The sequence below is a fragment of the Podarcis vaucheri genome (genome assembly GCF_965113315.1).
Source record: "Podarcis vaucheri genome assembly, chromosome: 5".
In the NCBI taxonomy this organism is placed as follows: Eukaryota; Metazoa; Chordata; class Lepidosauria; order Squamata; family Lacertidae; genus Podarcis; species Podarcis vaucheri.
The window spans coordinates 52,367,393-52,382,093 of NC_138763.1; the positions used below are offsets into that span (position 1 = coordinate 52,367,393).

At 40.1% G+C, this 14,701-nt stretch overlaps 1 protein-coding gene across 35 annotated transcripts in view; it reads right to left on the reverse strand.

Moving 5' to 3' along the window:
• Positions 1 to 14,701, reverse strand: part of ABLIM1 (actin binding LIM protein 1) — a 219,979-nt gene that overhangs the window by 22,771 nt on the left and 182,507 nt on the right. For 13 of the 35 annotated variants that reach the window (XM_082222596.1, XM_082222593.1, XM_082222586.1 and 10 more), the window contains 4 exons: positions 12,626 to 12,661; positions 11,322 to 11,451; positions 5,052 to 5,072; positions 2,371 to 2,475 (listed from right to left, as the gene is read on the reverse strand). In XM_082222596.1, the coding sequence (XP_082078722.1) occupies positions 2,371 to 2,475; positions 5,052 to 5,072; positions 11,322 to 11,451; positions 12,626 to 12,661 (292 nt within the window). The remainder of the gene's footprint in view (positions 1 to 2,370; positions 2,476 to 5,051; positions 5,073 to 11,321; positions 11,452 to 12,625; positions 12,662 to 14,701) is intronic. The other 22 variants (XM_082222587.1, XM_082222608.1, XM_082222598.1 and 19 more) reach the window with 3 other exon arrangements.

Genomic DNA, 14,701 nt, shown 5'->3' on the forward strand with positions numbered 1-14,701 from the left:
AAAAATAAAAAGCAGAAACATGAGACTATTTGGACATCTTCAATTAATGCTGGGAAAGAGGGAAGAAATCAAACACTAAATTGACAGGTATTCCAAACCGAGGACTTGGCACAAGTATCCAGGAAACTAATTTCAGTATTGCATAAAAGAGAGAAGTATCTGATGAAAACAAAACACAAAAACAGATGGGAAAATATCACAGACAGATGACATGAAATCTTTGACATATAGAGTTGGCAACATGGTGATGTACCTAAAGGCATGGGCCATTCAGTTTAATGTCTTAGTAGATTGTTAGTGGGATAAACATTTCACAGGAGGTGCAACCAAAAGAGATATGCCAGGGGTGGAGACAGGAGCATTCTGGCGGAAAATAGCCCCCAAATGACTACTGGGAAATTGTGCAACAGCAGCTCAATTTCTCCTCCAACCACAGACATCACAAATAGCAATGATGTACATTTACAGTCAAGGCTTCAGAACATGTTTCATTCAGTGCAATCCTATGTACGCCTACTCATAAGTAAGTCTCATTGAGAACAGTGGGACTTGCTTTCAGGTAGATGTGTGAAGGATTGCAGTGTAAATCTGCCGTTTTGAAATTCAGCCATATTCTCCATGATTCTATTGAGCCTCTGCAATGTTTCTTACCACACTTATTGGTTTGGTGGTACAACCAACTCACACCACCAACCACATATGTTCATATTCAGAAGCATTTTATGGCATAGAGCCTGGACTTAATACAGTATTTCTCTAGCAATGACTTAAATAGTACAGAATGTTTTCATTTGTTTTTTTTAAAATACATGCTTGGATATACTCTCAAGGAAAAGTTCATGTTCCTCTTAAATATAAAATGCACAGACACTGAAAATTAATATGACAACACAAACAAAATGGAGAGAGGATTCTTAGAAAGCTTGAGGTAAAGTCAAAAATAAATAACCCAAAAGACATGTTCTTTGGGTTGTTGTTTTTCTTAAAAAAGATTTAGCTAGGGTAACTCAGTAGACAAAGAAAATGGAATGCAATATTGTAGCCTGATCCTACACATGTTTACTCAGTAGTGCCACTGTGTTTGGTGGGATTGTAGCCTCGTAGTGGCAAGATATGTTTAATGCAGGCTATCCCTCTTAGATGTGTAGCAGCTAATTAATGGCTAGAATATATCAGTAATGGTCCAACTCTAAACCATAAAAAGGGTTATGCTGTTGGTTCAGCTCCACATCCCCCACCCTCCACTATACCTTCTCTGTATGTTAAGCAGTTACAATATGTGTGTAATCTCTTAAGAATGTCTTGGAGATCCATGACCATGAAGGCAGATGTTATATCAGCAGCAGTAGCTCCTAAGTGTGTGGCCAAAATTTTCAGCCAGATAGGCACGTCTCTATTACTTCCAGAGAAACAACTCTAATTGACACGGAAGAAAATGGGGCCATAATTCTTTATCTCCTCAAAATACATTGGAACAAGAGTTCTGTGATACAAACTAACCGCAACTCAATGTTTTGCTTAATACTGAATAATGACATATCCATTTCTCACTGAGACTGCTCAAGAAACATTAAGCCACAGCCATTGCTAGAAAATGGCTACCAGGTTATCTGCAGCATTCTCAGCAGACAATACTATAAAAGCAGAGTGTAATATACACAAGGCTGAACTTCTAGCAGTATCACTGGCTCCTTCTCAAGCAGTAAAAAGTGTACAGAAGCAAAGTAAATAATGTGAACCTTTAATGTTAAATTAATAATTTACATCAATGAGAACTACTTCACACAGGAATCTACAGATTTAAGGCCCCAAATGAAGCCTACCAGAGGGCGCCACAGTAACAACTAGATGCAATGAGTCTGTTTAAGCAATATTATTCTTAACAGAAAGCACAGTCATTGTGCCACAAAAAAATGCAAAGTGTCTGACAGTGCAATTCTAAGTATGGTTGCTCAGGTCCCATTCAGTTCCATTAGACGGGCTTCCTAGTATTTTTGTTTAGGATTGTAACCTGAATCCTGCCTCTTAAAGTCATGAAAAACAGGAACTAACAGGTAAGATGTGTTTGGTGCTACCAAGAAGTGGCTTGGGCCATGTACATGGTGCTCTTACCAAACTACATTGTATCCTCCCTATTCCAAAATCTCTAAGAGAAAGATTTAATTTCAACGCTTAAATCTTTCTGCAGCCAGCTTTTTCTAATTCCTCTCAAAATAAAACCAACAAGCCCTGCATTTCAAAGCAGTTCATGGTATACTCCAAAAAACAAACGAACTAAACAGCATGAGATAATGGAGACAAGACAAGGGTTACAAAGGCTACTGGTCTACACTATGACAGGACACCGAGACATACATTGCCAGCTCCTACCTGGAACATGGAAATGTTTAGGGGCCTGAGCGTAAGTTGGTGTTAGAGGGCGGCTGTCTGGCCGGTAAGGGGCAAGGGAGTTCCGACCGCTGGACGGCTCATTGCCTCCAATGAGGAGAATGGGGAAACAGAAACAAAAACAAAAACAGCAGTAAAGAAGCAGGCATAATTCAAAAACCCAACCAAAAGACGGTGGAAAAGGAAAACCAAACAAAAAATATATATTGTTGGTAGTCAGGAAATATGGCTAGCGTTAGAAGGCACTGCTAGTCTGTGCTAAGAGAGACATTCACATCAGGCTAGAAATCAGGCAGCTTGCATCCTCTCATTTGTACATTCCAACAGCATGCGTGAGGAAGAATGCAGTCAAATTAAATGGACAAGCCGTGGAGCGGAATGGGAAGTTACATGGTAATGATTTAATATCAGCCAGGGTTCACACTTTCAGTTGAAGAGTCATGGCATTTGGCAAAGTCATTGCTAGGCAAACCCCAAGTCAAATTATCTGCACCCTTAGAAGAGAATCATTTATTTCAAATGATCATACATGTACGAGAAGGAGAAAAGCTTCAGATTAATTATTCTGGTTTGCTCTTTCTTTGATTGATCAAACTAGCATAAATAAATAACCGCACTCCTTTCTCTCTAGGGTCTTGTTTTTCATCTCATCTCCAGGAAATTATCTTATGGTAGGTATGATGAGCCTGTGGCCCTTGCAATGAGGCTGAACTCTAACTCCTGTCAGCAGGTCCATACAGAACTTGTCTGCGGCCAGGGGCTGGAGTCTTGTTAGAATAAAGTTATAAACTCAAACAGCGCAAGTCCAGCAGGCCCCTGACAGGCTCCCCCAGCCAGCTTAGCACTCTAAAGGTCCAGAACAAATGTACCTGGCTGCCTTCCCCTCCACATGGGCCTATCTGTGAGTCCAGGGCAGCATGACCAATTGTCAGGGATGACAGGAGTTGTAATCCAACAACTGCTAGAGGGCGGGGAGGGGGCACATGGGGAGCTGTTCTATTGACACTTTCTCACATTTTCATTCATGAACAGAAGCAGCCAAAGTATGTTTTCCCTTCAATGCCAGCTGCACAGCCAGTGATACATAGTGATTAAGTGAGTGACTGAAAGTTTGGACTGGAGATTCCTTCTAATCAACAGGGAGACCAATGCATTGTCGTATAAACTCCAGTTGTGTGCAATACAGCTGCACACATAGGTGTTTTATGCTTGCATTGAAGGGACAGCGTATAAAACCTGTCCAAGCTTTTCAAGCTTGAACTATGTCAATGGGACTCTGAATCACTTTATCCCATGTATATGCCCTAAGTTGTTAGCCTGCTCTTCAACCCAAAGGGTCTTCAGAGAAGCTCACAAATGAAGAGGATTAGAAACAGTCAACTAAAACAAATACAGCAATTATAAAACCAGTGTAACAGCAGAAGCCAATAGTAAAAGTAGATTAAAAAGAGCTAAGAAAGATTAAAACCATTATTCAAATGATATCTAAAATGCCTAGGCAACTAAAACAGTCTACAAGTGGCACCATAAGGTAATAGAGTCAACATCAGGTGAGCCTCCCTGGAAAGGGCCTGTGTCTGCTATTGAATGGCACTCTCTGATACAGTTTTCTGATGTGCAAACTGTTCCTTTAAAAACCTGGGAGTGGGTTATCAATATGCTGAAGGGAGGGAATCCAATTCATTCAGTTCATAGATTACTCAACTCATCCCTAAAGCTCAGGATCAGTAAGAACTTAGTTTATGTCTATCCTCATACACGTGGCTTTTCAAAGACACTAGCGATCAGTTAGTATCAGTGCTAAAAAAAAGTGAATGACTGCTTGGAGAGAGACATATATTTTCTGTAGAATATGTATTTATTAGAAAATAAACATTAAATCAATAGATGTGGTGTATTTACAGTGGGTTATGGTAACCTCTTTATTTGCTCTCAGGAGCTGGAGGGAAATTAATCGTGCATTTGACAGGACATACGTGAAAGCAAGTCAAACAACTTGAAACTGTCTCTGCATGGCAGCTCTTCTATACATCATGCATGTGTGGCAGTGGTGAGGAGAGAAAACAGCCAATGGAAACCAGTCCTCATGGAGTGGCTGCTATGTGGCTTCAAGTGGCCTCCATGTGGCTTTTATGCTATGCTAACTTTGTTTGTTCAAGGCAACATTTTACAGTTCAAAATTGGGATGCACCATCATGTGGTTCTCAACCTGCTAGAAATATCCTACAAACATGTACATTAAACTTTTTTTAAAAGAGGAATTGGTTATCAGCTTTTCATCACACTTTTTTTTTAACCTCTGTTTGGCTCTCTAGTAAATTTGCATTGAACTGCTATTTGCAGAAAGCTGAAGGGTGACAGTAATCTCTACTGACAAGCATTAAGTTAAATGGAAAGAACAAAGGACCCTTGATATTCTGGTCAAACAGCCCTGTGCTACAGACTGAGCCACAGATTTACACATCTGTGAATAGAGGCCAATATGAGCGGCTGAATTGTGCCTAACATGTTGTTAGCTAAAGCAGTAAAACGTATCTGTTAGAATGACACTTGGAAGGAAGGAAGCATCAGCAAAGAGGGAGTGAACATGGGTAAGAACAACAACACAAAGTCCCTCTGGGTATTGGAGAGGGGTGTCACAAGAGAGCTGAGACATGGCATACCTATGTAGAATGGAGCCGCATCTGAGAAAAGAAAAGGAAAAAAGTCATGTACAGAAATGAGGATAAAACAAATGGGAGAATAGAGCTGAATGCATTCATGAGAACCATGGTGGTATTTTTCAACTAAAAAAAGAAGAAAAAACATATGGCTATGTAAGCACATGTAATTAAAAGGTGGGGGAGTGCAGAAAGCAGTCATGGGAAGCACAGTGCTACTTTTTGGTTCTCAATCCATCAGATAAGCTTATCAATAATTTTTAAGAGAAATTGTCAACTGGTGCATGTGGGGAGAGGTCATAACTAAGACTGCAGCTGTAGAGGGAAATCTTAACCCTTCCCCTCTCACATGCTCCTGTCTACTGCTTTTTCTTCTCATATCTGGTGGTTTTTTTAATCCATGTGACTGACAATCAGTTGTTATATAAGGATTTGAATTCTCTCCGCATCCTACTTGTGAAACTCCCTATACCTATAATGCAGTGGCATTTTGGGGAGATGGGGTGGAGAGGGGGTGATTGCTTAGTTTTGTTCTTGTTTTTATTATGCATTTTGTGTTTTCATGAGATCTTCAAATGAAGATCAAACTTAATAAACAATAAAACAAATAAGTTTTATTACTAACCAACCTTGCTGGGTCATCTTAAGGGAGATTGATATAATGTATGTGATACAAACCCCATGAAAGCAAAATACATTCCTGCAGGGGTTTTTTTACCTATCTACTCTACTTGAAACATGCAGTTTCTAAACGCTTCAAAGCCAAAACTTTCAAAGAAGATGAACTCTCCCCTCCAGAAAGTCACAATCAGATTAATATACAATCAATCATTACCTTAGGTCCATTTAATTACTGATTTATTCAATATTGCCAATTGCAATTTAAAATGGCTGAGCATCTAGCACAAATCACTTTAGCACACATCTGGATGGTAGCTTTCTGTACTCTCATGTCATAGTTTGGCATCACAAGTACATGGGAAAAACTCCTAGAAAGAGAAGCACCTTTCTTCCTGGGAGATGCTGTATGAACATTGTGAAGGCATCTGAGCACATAGCAGAGCCTGTGCTGGTTCCATAATTGGCACCATTAACTTTGTGCAGAAGTGGGGAAGCCCAGCATGGCCTTAAGCTACTGCTGAGTGTGGACTGCAGATATCAAAACATCACCCCTAGGCACATGCACACATAGTCATGCTGGCACTTTCGCATGGAAGTATATCCCATATCTTTATTGTACAAGATACAATTAAATGCCCTTCTGTTTTTCCCGATTTTGTCATTCGAATGGACAAAGCAGGACACAAATTTGAGTTACACGCGAAAATCTTTATTTCAGAAACTGATAACTATGAGCTGAACCTCAGTGAAGTTTGCCATGTCAAATCTAAAGGAGCCACTAGCTCTACCATATTATGAGAGAGAATGGGAATGCCTTGAGAAAGGAGGAGGATGCTACAGTAGGTCTGCAGCATGGAAATGTTGAACTGGAGTTTATGGATCAAGTGCATGCAAACATGAATTGTGCCTCTGTTTTTAAGGGACCCCATGTGTAAAGGATGAAGTGAGTTTTGCTATGGTGAGGATTAAAACAAACTGGAACGAAAAGGTTGTAAAGTGTGTCTTATTACTGGAGACAGGAGGAGGTTAAGAACTATTATCATTTCCGATAATGGCCCATGGAAACCATGCAATCTATTTAACATCCATATTACTTCAGTTCAGGACACTGAAATGTGTAGTATAACTTGAGCATAAATCTTCCTGGCTTTTAGCAATTCACCTAATCTATTGCTGCTCACATCAGCTCCTGAGTGAGTGATTCAGGAGGAGTTGAAAATTATATAGGGAACATTGGGAACAAAGAGGAATGGATACCGGGAGGAAAATGGGTAGACAAAGTGGCAGGATACAACAAAACCAAAACACCAAACCGGCTTGCAAATATAAAGGACAATTTTACTTAGTTCAACAAATTAAAGCACAACGTGCATATCAAAGCCTGGAGATCTACATATGGCCATGTGAAGAACCCTTTCTTGCAACCATTCCCACTTACAGGACTTTGCGCTTCCAGTAGATAATTAACTGTAGAACGATTCGCTTGTTTCAGCTGTGCTATGACACTATTATTGGCAGACACTATACATTATTGGCAGAGTTGTGCCACTAGTTGACTGTATGTCTATAAGTATCTTCAGGCTTTGATATGCACATTGCACTCTAATTTGTTGAACTAAGTAAAATTGTCCTTTATTTTTGCAAGCTGGTTTGGTGTTTTGGTTTTGTTGTATTACAATCGTTATAACACCTGATACTTTTTTTGTATACAAAGTGGTAGGATAGTCATCATGGAGGATCAATATACTGGCAGGAAGATGGAGCAAGCTACCTGGAACAGGTAGGGAATTTTAAGAGTTAAATAGTGTGACAGTATGAAAAGCAAGCTAAACTATGAAGATAGTTTTTAAGAGAGATGAATCTTAGCTTTTGACTATAAGTAGTGATTGTACCATGTCACTCCAGACAATAAAAATGTTATATGAATGCACCCTCTCATGGTGGTTTGCCCAGTGGTAGAGGCACATGCTTTGCTTGCGATAACTCCCAGTATCAATTGCTGGCATTTCCAGGTAGGGTTAGGTAAGCTACCTGTCTGAAACTGTAGAAAGCCACTGCCAATCAGTGTAGATATGCTATAAGGATGCTTCCTGCATTCCTAAGACAGGAGCTGGGATTTGTTATATTAGAGCAAGCCTTGTTCTTCAACGCTGGGGTTTGCCAGTGTATGAGCTGGTAAAATGACCTGAATCTGGCCTTAGATTTGAGGGAAGGAGGCTATGCTAGAAGGCATTGTAAGTGAAAAATGTCTCTGTGCGAAGCTTGACAGACATGGCGTTATTTGTGTTGGAAGTTGAAGCATGGGGAGAGCTGCTACTGGAGACCTTACAGAAAATATAGGACATGCCAATGTGTTTGAAGAGTGAGATTCAGAGTTATGGCAATTCCAGAGTTACGTTTCCAAGGCAGCAAAATTCTGTCACCTTGCTGTTCAAAGAGCCACACTTTCCTAAAACATAAGAAATGGAGCACTTCACCTAAGGAGACCCTTAGAAAGGACATACTTCCTCGAAGATGGAGAAGGTATGTCAGGTCTAACACATTCATTATGACGCAGGTCTGAGGCATGCCGGGAGTCACACAGCTGATAGCCACTTGATGGAGATGTGCCTTATTAGCTTTCCTTGAATGCTAATAAATCTCCAGTCTGTCTGACACTAGCTTGAATGGCCTGTCTCCTTACCTTTGACATGGGGGATGAAGTGGTGTCGGAAAGGGGAGTAGGGGCGGGAGTCATTGTGGGTGGAGATGGGACTGCTAGTGCGCAGGTGGGCTAACCGCTGCACACCGTTAGACTGCAGCTCTGCAGCGGCAAGAAATCGTGAGGCAAGACAAAATGGAAACAAAGAAAAGAGAACACAAAATAAGACAGAAGCAGGGCCAGTGGCTGGAGGCGGGGAGAGAACAGAGGGAGAAAAGCACTAAACAAACTAGGAAGAAATAAGATTACACAAATATTAGGAAAAGTCATAGGAAGAAGGTGAAAACTCAAGATTGCCACTGGATACTTCCTTAGCCCAGGCTTAAATTAGTACTCTCTCTATATAGCAAAAAATTATTATTATTCATGCATCACACACCCTGAACCCAAATGAGTTTCAGAAGCAACAGCTGTCTGGGTGACAACCTGACCAAACAATGCCAAAACAAAGTACAAAGTCCTTTTAAAATTGTTCTAAGAAATTCTGGAAGAAGAGTTTAGTCATTCCACTAAGAACACCAGGAACACCTTGGGGCCTTATGATGAAAGTTTTTAATATAATATAGATACTGGAAGAGAGCCATTTTTGAATAGAATATATATTCTAATCAATGTAGCCTTTCATGTGGTTTATCAATGAGGGAATTTTCAACAAGTGCCTTTAGGTCACTTCCAAAATCATTCTGGAAATTTTGAGATCTGGGGTTACAAAAAATCTGCAAATATCTGCTATTGTGTGAATAACGGTGTTCCTTGTCCAACTTTTGGGGGGGGAATTCCCAGTCATCTCAAAATATAATATTGGTTGTTTCCCCAGTAATTTGAACTGCTCTCAGAAACCATTTTATTTCCTGCATTTATTTAAATACACAATGCTAGAAAGCTATTCAAAATACCAGCAAAGCAAACTGAATCATTGTCTCAATCTTAATAAATCTCACAAATACAAGTTTGAGAAATGGCATGTCCTACATCTTGTCATATTTCACACTCTTAAGTTAGTTAAATCATGGTTTAAAGGAAACACTGTACCATTCTTAGTTACAATTACAGTTGAAATACTAAATTCTGTTCATAGATTATGTTCACAAATTCACATACTAAGAGTTGTCATATAGATCCTTCCTGAAATGGAATCAGTTGGAGATTAACAACTATATTTTATTGCTTTTGACTATATTATACTGACAGATAAGTACACCTAATGCCAAAATGCAGGTGGTTAAAAATGGAAGTGATAGCTTCTGATCTTTTCCTTGAGGCCATACCAGAGAAGGAAAGAGGAGTGGTTCATTCATTTGTCCTTAATTATTGTTGAGCATTATATCTGAATGAGGCCAATGCCAACTTGGATCATCATTTCCCACAGAAATAAAAACAACTAGCCATTGTGCTCTGTCAAACTCTTAAGAAAGCCTGGATTTGTTTATCACCTAGCATATATGGAGCTATAATCAAAAGAAGCAGAAATGTGAAGCTTTTTCATAGATTCCAATAGATTCAGTTGGCTCAACCATGTATATCTTGAAGAATTCATCATTATCTTGTCAATGCTATATGATAAACCAAATTTCATTTGTGCCTTTTATATGAAAAACCTCTTCAACATTTTAAGCTTACCATTTTAAGCTTACCATCATCATATGAAGGCACTCAAACTTGATACTAATAAATTCCTTTGTGAAAAACATGCATCTAGACATTTGCTTCACCTGCCTTTGGATGAGGTAGCTATGCAATTCTCCCTAACCTGAATCCCAAACCCTACTTTTGGGGTTCCATAATGTTTCCAGAGTAAGGCTAACCAATTTTAATTTCCAGATTTTGCTCACAATGCTACCCACGAGCAGTTTATTTAGGGACGTACGTTTTAAAGGCAAGACCTCAAAGAAAAATACAGCTTAATGCACATCTCTGAAGTAGAAATTTCACTGTTTTGTGCATGCAACTTTAACAAATGAACTGGTTTGCAATTTGTAGACCTTAATGGCTAGCTAGGGGTGAATGCAGGCCCAGCATTTTAAGAGCAGTGGGTGCTACCCTGCAAAGATATTCAAAGTGACCAGTTGATAGTTAGCTTTCCACAGCAGGATAAAGCTCTGAAAAGAACAATTCTGCCAGTTTGAGGCTATATTTAACTATTCATTGGGCTGGCCCCTGTGATGTCACCAAGAAATCTCTTCCTGCCTCAAACACTCAGAAGAGATTTACGTTTTATAAACTTAACTTTTCTTTAAAATAATTAAGAAGGCAACAAATTACTTTTTTTTTTTTAAAAAAAGGAAGACATAAGTGGGGAGGGAAGCCTAACATCTGAAGCAGCGTTAGATTCACTAGTGTGTACAGTGGACATTTCAGATGTGAAAGCAGGAAGGAAGGAAGGAAGGAAGGAAGGAAGGAAGGAAGGAAGGAAGGAAGGAAGGAAGGGCTGTGGAATTTGCATTTAACTTTTAAATTTTTTTATGTCTGTCTTCACACTAAGATTTTAAATAAAGAATTTTCCTGTTTTTAAAGATGGCCTTCCATTTCAACATCAAAGCAGAGAGGTCATGTGGACTGCGAGGTTTAATTATCAGGAGTATTCCACAGTCTGAAACCAAGGACTCATTAAAAAGGTCCCTATAGCATGATATTCAACATTACTTGCCACTTATAAAAGAAAGGATAAGCAACCAATTTAATTTCCCAACAGTAATCGCTTTACCCTAAGACTCAAACATTCCCCCTAACAACAAGACTCATTGCAGGAAATTGTGTGCTTTTCTCTAACTGGCATAGATTCTAGGCAGCTTAATTAAAAATATCAAAAAGTGAAAAGGAAGGGGGAGGGAACCAAACCGTATGCAAGAAGTCATGTAATACTAAAGTGTCAGATTCCTTTTCTATGCAATTCTATGACATAAAGAAGCTAAGATTCTGTGGCTTGGCCACTTGCCTACATTGGGCCTTACCAGGTCTGTGAAAATGTTGTGGTGAACGTGACATTGTAGGAGTGTAGCTGTGACGACTGTACACAGGAGAACCAATGGACCCCTGGCTGGTAGACCGGTGTATCATCCGATCCCGAAGATCCTGATATCCCTGAGGTAAGAAAATAATTTACATATATATTATAATATTAATGGTTATAATGGTTAAGATGCTGCTAAAATGTTTTTTCCATAGTAACTCGCTGCTTCAGTTCCTTGACAGTTGGAGACAAACTAGATGTTACAAAAAAGCATTTCCCTCATAACATGGGAGCTGACACTTAAGAGAGTTGGGAGCCATTTAAAAAATATTAGCCTGTCCAAAACGTCTATCATTGAAACACTGAATATGGAAGCGCCAAAAATTCCAGAGGCTTCATACTAGCATGAAGATGGAGCTCCTGAAGTCACCTTATCCCACCTTGACCCTTCCAAGATTTGCTATATATTACTGGGTAAGGTAACATAGGGACCCGGGTGGTGCTGTGGGTTAAACCACAGAGCCTAGGACTTGCCAATCAGAAGGTCGGCGGTTCGAATCCCCGCGATGGGGTGAGCTCCCATTGCTCGGTCTCTGCTCCTGCCAACGTAGCAGTTCGAAAGCATGTCAAAGTGAAAGTAGATAAATAGGTACCGCTCTGGCAACGGCGTTTCCGTGCGCTGCTCTGGTTCACCAGAAGTGGCTTAGTCATGCTGGCCACATGACCCGGAAGCTGTACACCGGCTCCCTCAGCCAATAAAGTGAGATGAGCACCGCAACCCCAGAGTCAATCACGACTGGACCTAATGGTCAGGGGTCCCTTTACCTTTACCTTACTGGGTAAGGATGTTGAATAGTCTGTTCCATTCATTCCCAACTGTCATATAGAAGGAACCCTGCATATATGATTGCATTGCTCACCAGCTCCAACTATTCAGTTTGTTTCCACTACTTAACAACAGTTACTGATCCTGCTCCCTGCTCACTTCTTCACCTTTGACCTCTGAAATTTCAGTGTCCCAGTTATGTAACCATACTGCCCCTGAGTCTTTTGATTTTTTTTAAAGCAAAACCCGAGCCTGCCATTATGAGATGAGATTGATTGCATTGAGGGCAATAAGCTAAATAAATGACATGTGCAATTTGCTGCTGAATTGCATTCAGCACGGTGGACTGCATAGTCACAGAATGGCAACTTACAAGAAGGCAGCACGCAACAAGCAATAATACTGTTTTACTGGTAGTCATATTATTATTATTATTATTATCATCATACAATGCAGGGCACAGCTTCCATTGAACTTACTTCTGCAGATGGAGTTGGAGAGAGTGTCCTTGGAGACTGCAAGACATGGAAGAAAGGAAATTGTAGATAGAGGATTACTCCCAATGTGTCACAAATCCATTAGTAATTGTCATTTCAGTTGCGTTATTTATTTAAAAATATTTCTGAACCACTTAATATTCAAATAAACCCTCAACGTTGTGTACAAACAATGCAAATCAGCGTAAAAACAATAAAACTACATCATAGAAACAGAAATCCAGTGGTACAGGGCCTGAGTTGATGGATTAGGGGAAGCTTGCCGGAAAAAAAGTATGCCTTTAACAAGACAATCAAGGGAAATTGCTGTGATGCTTCATGTAGGGCAAAGAGAAGGGCACATCAATGTGCAGGGGAAACAGCAAAAAATGCCTGCTTTCAGTTTACCTACTCTATGATATCCTGTAGAGTGCTGATCTAAATGACCTTACAGGTTCATACAGGGTCAGGTGGTGTTTCAGGTAACCTGACCCCAAACTGCTCCATTATCAAGGTGACAATATGAAAAAGTTGATTGGAAACTCCTAAAAATTCTTCTATGGCACTGCCTACTCATATCCAGATTTAGGAAACTGCTTGAGTTTCAAGCCACCTCCACATATGCTTAATTTAATCAAATATTCTACAAGAGCAACCTATAACAAATGACTCCTCTACCTGCAAAGATGGCAATCACAAGTGTGATTAATTTGACAGCTACCATAGTTGGACAGAAAGCTTTCACAATGGTGATCCCTGTATTAAGTATCTCATTGGCTCAGGGTTTTGAATGACACCAAGCATTCAAGTTTCCAGATGACTTTTACAGGGGGGTGCCATTTTTTAAAAAATGATCCTTGGCACTGAAGACAGGTTGGCTGCATCTAGTAAACCTTGTCCAGATAAAACTCTGGGAGTTTTATTACAGCAGACATGGGAACCTTTGGCCTTCCAAATGTTGCTGAACTACAAGTGACATTAGCTCTAGCAAGCTGATGTGATGATGGAGGTTGTAGTTCAGTAACATGTAGAGAGCCAAAGGTTCCCCATACCTGTTATGCAGGAAGAGCAGAATTTTGTGTAACGTAAAGAAGTAGAAAAATTATCCATCCTTTCTCTGATATCTGCTATTTGAGGATTTCTTATCATGTTAAAGCAAACTTCTGTAAGGTGCAGTGCCATATGCTGAATCATGTCCTTTCAGGCCCAGGATGTAGGATCTGTATATGTAGTATGCTTGCATCCCACCATTATTCAAACAACCAATTTTAACCTCACAGTTGCCACCTTTTATGATGTATGCTAGGCTAAGCAATAACACTCTCCATAGCTGAACAGGGATTTTAATCCACACCGAAGCCCAACACTTCAGTCATCGTACGACATGGGTTCTTGAGCATATCTTGGATGGTCTGGGATTGTGGTTGTTATATAAGTTGTTATATACTTGCTGCATCACACACACAGAGGGAGAGAGAGTCCAAAGGATACACCCAAAAGCACTGTGACAAGAAGAAAAATAGCAACAAGCTCTGTACCACAAACACTTGTGCAAGATTTCTGAAAATCCTGTTAGAGGTGGGTCTGCTTGGTAGCAGTTCTCATTCTTTATTGCTTAGGAGAAGCTACAGCCTTTTGCCAAGCAGACAAACATATGTGGGTTTAGCTTCATTTTTTGTATGCGGCGCTCTTAGGACTGCACAATTTGTGACCTACCAGCCTGAATGCAGTCTACCAGCCAAGAGGGGCTCAACAAACCTTTTGGTTCCCTACCTGCCTGGTATTGCAAAAGAAGGGAGTGCAAGTATCAGGGAGGTCGCAAATCATGTCTTACTGGCTGTGTTTTAGCTTGGTGGGTCACAAGTTGTACAGGCTTGCTCTAGCATTAAACATTCCTTCCCTGAACTGAAGATGACTTCATATATGGAAGAGCTTTTTTTGATCTAACTCCATATTAACTATGCCATTTTTCAATCCAGTCTCCATGGTTACATAGTGGCTTGGTACATCTAGCGATGCGGAAATCATAATGCTATTCCAGATCACCTTTTGCCAGCTGGGTCATGTGAATCTGCCATG